Consider the following 6580-nt stretch of genomic DNA (forward strand, 5'->3'; position numbering starts at 1 on the left):
GCTACTTAGATGGTATAATCACGTTTAGTGCAAGTTTAAGAGCAACAAAAACTTTTGAATTTCCTAACATTAGAAAGAAATACAATAATATCAAAGCACTGAAACTGGATCAGTTTTGAAAACAATGTTTGATTTTCTGTTATTAACAGAGGTGGGAATGTCTGTAATTGCCCAGAACAAACTCTATCAACCATATACTCTAGCAAAACCCCAGCAACTGCATAGCAAGAGCCTAGCAACCACCCAGAATATCCTAGCAACCAACTAGTAACACTTTAGCAAACATCTAGATTAGAACATCTAACTGACCAAATCATTTACATTTTTTAAACAAGACTTTAAGACAAGCAAGCATAAATTTGTCTTTCAAACTTTTCAATCTAGTTATTACTGTTTTTCTTACAGGTTTTTTTTTTCAACTGCTTACACACATTTTCAAAACTTTGCCTCTTTTTTTCATGCAATTACACTCACCCCCCTAAACCGCACTCTCATCCGGGTCACGGCACCAATGTAACCCCTCTCTCCCGGGTCCTCACTGCCACATCTCGTTCTCGCTCCGAGTGGGTCTCGAACCTGGGTCTCTGGCATGGGAGGCGGACGCACTAACAAGGAGGCTAGAAAAAAAGACTGCAGCCTCTAGTGTCAGTTGCTAGTGCGTCTCTTGAGATCAGGGGAGTGAGGTTTACCTGCACAGCACCTAATCGCTGGCCTCTGTTACATATGGTTTTGCAGATTTGGTGTGTGGTTCTGGTGTTTGAATGTCAGGTTTCAGAAATTGTGTGCCAAGTAAAGATTTTGTGTGCAAACAGTTGAAAAAAAACTGTAAATGCTTACACACAATTCAAATACACAGATGACTTTCCTGCCCAGTGAACACTGAGATCAAAAACACTGTAAAAAAAAAAAAACTCTTACTAGGATTCAGGAATTATTTTTGCAGCTCAATGTCTATTACAGTATACATAAATTAAATTTCAGATACAGATGCATAATTCAGCAATGAACTTTTGGGAAAAAATTATTTTCATTTTACTACTGTAAAGTATTCTTGCAGTAGATGAAAAGCACTAGAAACGTTCAAATACCAAAGAATTGTATGAACTTGGCATGCACCACAATACAGTACAGTAAAAAATCAAATTTAAAAAAAGTAAATTTAGCATTATCTGCACATTTGGCCAAATTTCATTACAGTATGCAGTACTATAGCAGTTTCTTGGTCTCCTGACACAAAACTAGCTATATCTCTAGGCAGTCATTTCTCAGTTCTGCAAAAATGCAGTACACATAAAAAATGGTTACAAATAAAATTTGACAGTCACACGCTTGAAGGTGTACAACATGTGCTACAGTTTACTGTACATATAGAATAGTGTTGTTGACTCTCTTGTTTTAGACTACAGCAGTCATTCTCCTGTATCTTGACACAAAAAGCTTTGTGAATGTGTTGTATATGCTTATAATTATTGTGTAATCTTTAGTTTACACTTCAGTCATAAAACATGAATTATAGAACCATTTTAATAAAAACGGTTCTTTGCTCTCCAAGGGTTCTACATAGAACCATTTTTTTGGTAAAAGGTTCTATTGGCCAAGTACAGAACCCCAGGGTTCTATATAGAACCTCAAGGAACCCTTTTTTTTAAGAGTGTGGTACTGTACTGTAATTATACTGTATGTGTAAGTATAAACCCCTGTAGATGATTGGCTCAGCTCGAGCTCTCTCCGTTGTTAGCATGCAGAGATTCTAATTGGTGTGTCATCGGTTTTGCTACCTAATGTTTAACTACTCATTGTTAAACTTTTTGAGAAATGTGTCTTTGTTTTAAAAACTGGATTATGAGTTTGGGGGGAAAAAGTGGTAACTAAAATCAGTTACATTAACAGTCGAGAAAACTGCAATACGACTAGATTCTTACCTATTAGTTTCCGTGATCCGCATCTTCTTGTTGATTTCATGTTATTGTTACGGCTTATTATATCCATGATGAAAGTGGAGCGAGCGGTCAGAGAGTCGGATCACAAAACAATAATAACGCGATGAATCTCAGACATATCCAGACGGGATTAGATTTCTCAGAGGACTTCTGAGTTACCTGAAAAGCAGTAATTATCTGATTCACGAACAAATGTGAAAAACAATTCGTTAGTGAACTGAGCCGCGCTTTGTGGTTTTAACTCAAAAAGATCCGGTTCATAAGAGTCATTTGTTAATGAAGCCGACTACACTACACTAATCCGACGCTCTCCATTGACTGTCTGTTGCGGGAAGCTGCCTCATTGTCATCTGATTTATAACTAAAAAACAGAGCAATGCCTAAAAGCTGCTATGTGACAAGGTGTAGCCTACAGTAAACAAGCTAAAAAAAAAAACAGAACTACGTTTTTATAACAACATAGTGTCATATTACTCTGAGAACCGCGTCCACTGGAGGGAAACGCAATCGACGACAAGACCATTCATTATTTTTAACCATGTCAAAGGATTATTTCACCACCCTATATGAATCTGAGGGGAGGAGATATATTAAGAAACTAAATTTTATCGGTCTATGTCAGTGCCCCTTTTCCTAACCTTCCTTTTGTTTGAGAAATGATCCAACTGAATGGCCCAACGAGAAATACCCCGACATCTACAACTATTTGTGTCCTAAACGCTCGTTTTTTGGGTCGACAGCTTACAAAAACGGAGTTCTGGGTTTTTTTAGCTTGTTTACTGTACACCTTGTCACATAGCAGCTTTTAGGCATTGCTCTGTTTTTGTTATAAGTCAGAGCTGACAAGGAGGCAGCTTCCCGCAATAAAAAGTCAATGGAGAGCGTTGGATTGTTTTGCCCCCCTGTGTGGGCGTGGCCTAAATGCGCTCTGTCTCTATTGAAAATCAAATTTCTCACATTTTAGGCTATTACAAAAAAAAAAAGTATTACATATAGCCTTTAAGAAAAAAAAAGCAATATATAAAATAGTTTTTGCCATATTTGCCATACCTGAACTGTATCTATTATTATTCGTTAACTGCATTTTATGTAAGCTACATATGAAAACGGACTGTAATTGTTTTGAAAACCAAATTTCTCTTAAATGCATATATAATACATTTGTATAATGTATATATAGGATAAACTTTAAGAAAAATTCATACGAATTGTAGTTTATAGATAATTATGTTCTTTGGCAATGTTGATATATTTATATACTTTTATGTGCTCTTGTGGCATTGAAAAAAAAACGATACTACAATATTAAATAAGTAATATTTAATTTATTTTCCAGTTAACCATATATAAAAATGGTATATTTACTTTTTGCATTAATAATGGACAATATCCTATTGTTCACCTTGTTATAATTATTTCAATCTGTATTGTCAGACAAAATAGGCTACTAATAAAAAGATTTGAAGTATATTAACTTTTTGCCTTCTGTACTGTATTCAGATTTGTTTATTATCGTTTTCTGAACATATGAAAGTGACTATAATGAACTGAATACTGATATTTTCTCTTATGCATATGTAATAGCTGTAGCGATATTTACGGTATTTTGCTCATGTATCATGTGTATTACGGTAGATTATATAAGGCTCAACTGGCCCCGTTCTGCTCCGACTGCTGCCCATCAGTGACCGCATCGAGCGTCTCCGACAGTCCGCTCATAGCCTGCTCTTCCTGGTCATATTTCATACATTCGAGGACGAGATATAACGTCTAAAGATACGAAGAAAGGATCAAAACGGCAAGATGAGCTCACTGAATGTGAAGAAGCTGAAAGTGAACGAGCTGAAGGACGAGCTGAAGAAGAGGAGTCTGTGCGATAAAGGGCTGAAGGTTGAGCTGATGGCGCGGCTGCAGGCCGCTCTGGATCAGGAGGCGCTGTCCACCAACGGCTCTGAGGGACAGTACGAGGATGGAGGCGGCCTCGGGGACATGGGCGATGAAGACCTCGAGGAAGATCTGGCTGGAGAGAGTATGGAGGCTGAGGAGGAGGAGGAGGATGGAGATAACGCGGAGGCTGAGGAGCAGCAGGATGATGACATGGAGGAGGAGGAGGAGGACGCCAGGGTAGAAATGGATAAATCAGATGAAGATGAAGATGTCCTGCTTAAAGAAGATGATGAGGATGATGTGGCTCTCGACATGGGCCCTGGCGAGGGTGAGATTACGTGATGAAGCTTGTGCAATTCATATTTTATATATTTGGGCTGCGATGGCAGAACAATTCATTCTGACAGCCGAGCGTATTCAGGATTTGATGTCCTTCTCCGGAGCTGGTGCTGCTGGTGTCTCATTTGTGTTCCTTTGACTTAATACTCATGCAATTAACAGAATGCTAAATGAATTCGCATTATAATCGTATAATAGATTTAATAATTGCAAAAGACAAAAATAAATAAATAATTAAAGACAAAAAAATAATTATGTGAATGTATTTTTAACATATTTAATTAAAAAAATTTATTGTATCTCAAAATTTGAGATTTATTGGCTACAAATTAAAATCTACTTCTATATTTATGGTCAGCTATGCTTTTTCTAGTTTTTAGGCATGTAGATGAAAAGCTTGATGTCATATATCAAATTAAACAACAGAATACTTGATTTTATGCCATTCCCAGGAGATGGTGCCACTGGTGTACTTTGTGTGTCCCTTTTGCTTTAATTTAATAGATTTAACTTTATAAAGTGTGTCATGCAATCAATCAGTAAACAAACAAACAAACAGATAAATGTGTAATTTATTTATTTTATTTATCCCTATTTTTATTTTTATTCATCACTAATAATTTATTTGCACTATATGTCTCAAACTTTAATATAATATTTACATATGTATTGGCTATATGTAAGTTAGTTTAAATTAAAAGAAGAAATCTACTTCTATATGGTCAGCTATATAGCATTACTAGTTTTAAAGCATGTAGATGTAAAGCTGGTGTAGTTGTTATACAATATATCAAATTAAACAAGAGAATCTTCTGATTCAGAAGAAACTAGTTTTTTTTCTGTCATGATTTGCATAAACCTTTTTCTTTACAGTTCACAAGTTACTGGTTCAAATCAAATGATGTACAAATTTACAGTCCTGAAATTTTCAGGCACGAATAGGACCGTTACCTGAGAATGACCCTTAATAGTGAACACTGGTCTTCATTGGCTGAGCATAGGCTCTCAGGATCGCTGAGCTGTAACAGGATGCTGGAGATACGAAGGACAAAAGCTCCAGATGGAGTCTGTGCGTAATGATCTCAGTTCATTTGTTTTACTCTGTCTGATCTGGAGTAGCCTAATGAGGTCCTCATGTTAGGACATTGTTATTCTTAGTCTTCGTTTAGCAGATGCTTTCTCCCCCTTGGGGTAATGTGGGGTTAGGGGTTTGAGCTTAGTATCTTATGGACTACCAGCCTAGAAATGCAACCATTAACCTTTAAATTAACATTGTCATTAATTTGAATATAATTTCCTATAAGAGGCTAGTTATCATTCATATTTACTTCAAAAATGATGGATTTGTGAGTGATTTTTGCAGTTTGCATATTCCTGATTTTCATTTTGTAATCATTTTTGTTCTGTCAAGCACAAGTTGCACTCGTAGGGAAAGAGGTGCTTGTGAGTTTTGCCCCTCACCAAATGTGCCTTCAATATTTGCACACACTGTAACACCTTTCTTCAAGATGCATGCAATGTGAATCTGAAAATGTGTGTTACTTAGCTCCAAATTGCACAGTTTGCAGATGTCTTGGCAGCAACCTCCTGTTTGTACCCGTATAAGTACTACAGTGTGCAAACTGCACTGTAAGGCATTGCTCCTTAATTGAAAACATGTGAACTTATAACTAAATACACCTTTCTTTTAAAATACTGGTCATTGCAGTTCATGCACAACCGAAATAACTAGAAATCCTCCAGTAATTATGTGGACCATCATGTTACATCATGATGGGTCCAGCAGGGAGGTACGCCTCCTTATGATTTATTGTTTTATTTCCAAAGGGGATGCGGACAAAGACAAGAATGATGAACAGAAGAATAAGAAGGGTGTAAAGAGACGCCGAGATGAACATGGAAGGGGCTACTTTGAATTTATTGAAGAAAGCAAATACAGCCGGTAAGAAATGTGCAGTCGGCCTCTGGTACTCCTGAGGTTCCGCTGCACCTTAAAGATTTATGACCAGTTTGGCAGTAAAGAGCCAATGCTCTTTATCTGACATGCTGTTCCACATCAGTGCAAAGAAACACACATTTTTACTGACCGTTTTAAATGATTTAAATGCCTATAATAAGGGCACCTCTGTCATCTCAGAACAAGTGGTATCTTTTCCTTAGGAATCATGTTTCTAGATCAGATCTTGGGCTGTTAAAGGAAGAAAATGTCTATCTGATAATGTTTGTATGGTGTATTTCCTTTAGAAATTTTGACTAAAGTGATCTGGTGTATTTTTTGTATGTATCATATTAATATTGTTTTATGTTTATGATGGTTAATTGAATTTAAATGTGTTTTCATTTATTTATCGATGATGTGTTGTCTTTTCTCAGGTATTGTACATAACCATACATAATATATATCACAATTATAT

At 36.4% G+C, this 6580-nt stretch overlaps 1 protein-coding gene across 2 annotated transcripts in view; it reads left to right on the forward strand.

Annotated features, from left to right (window-relative positions):
• Nucleotides 1-3615: 3615 nt before the first annotated feature.
• LOC107693167 (heterogeneous nuclear ribonucleoprotein U-like) overlaps nucleotides 3616-6580 on the forward strand; it is an 11723-nt gene continuing 8758 nt past the window's right edge. For both annotated transcript variants that reach the window (XM_016492453.1, XM_016492452.1), the window contains exons 1-2: nucleotides 3616-4155; nucleotides 5994-6108. In XM_016492453.1, coding sequence (XP_016347939.1) covers nucleotides 3744-4155; nucleotides 5994-6108 — 527 coding nt within the window. In that variant the 5' untranslated portion in view covers nucleotides 3616-3743. The remainder of the gene's footprint in view (nucleotides 4156-5993; nucleotides 6109-6580) is intronic.

The sequence above is a fragment of the Sinocyclocheilus anshuiensis genome, unplaced genomic scaffold, assembly GCF_001515605.1.
Source record: "Sinocyclocheilus anshuiensis isolate Anshui unplaced genomic scaffold, SAMN03320099.WGS_v1.1 scaffold222, whole genome shotgun sequence".
In the NCBI taxonomy this organism is placed as follows: domain Eukaryota; kingdom Metazoa; phylum Chordata; class Actinopteri; order Cypriniformes; family Cyprinidae; genus Sinocyclocheilus; species Sinocyclocheilus anshuiensis.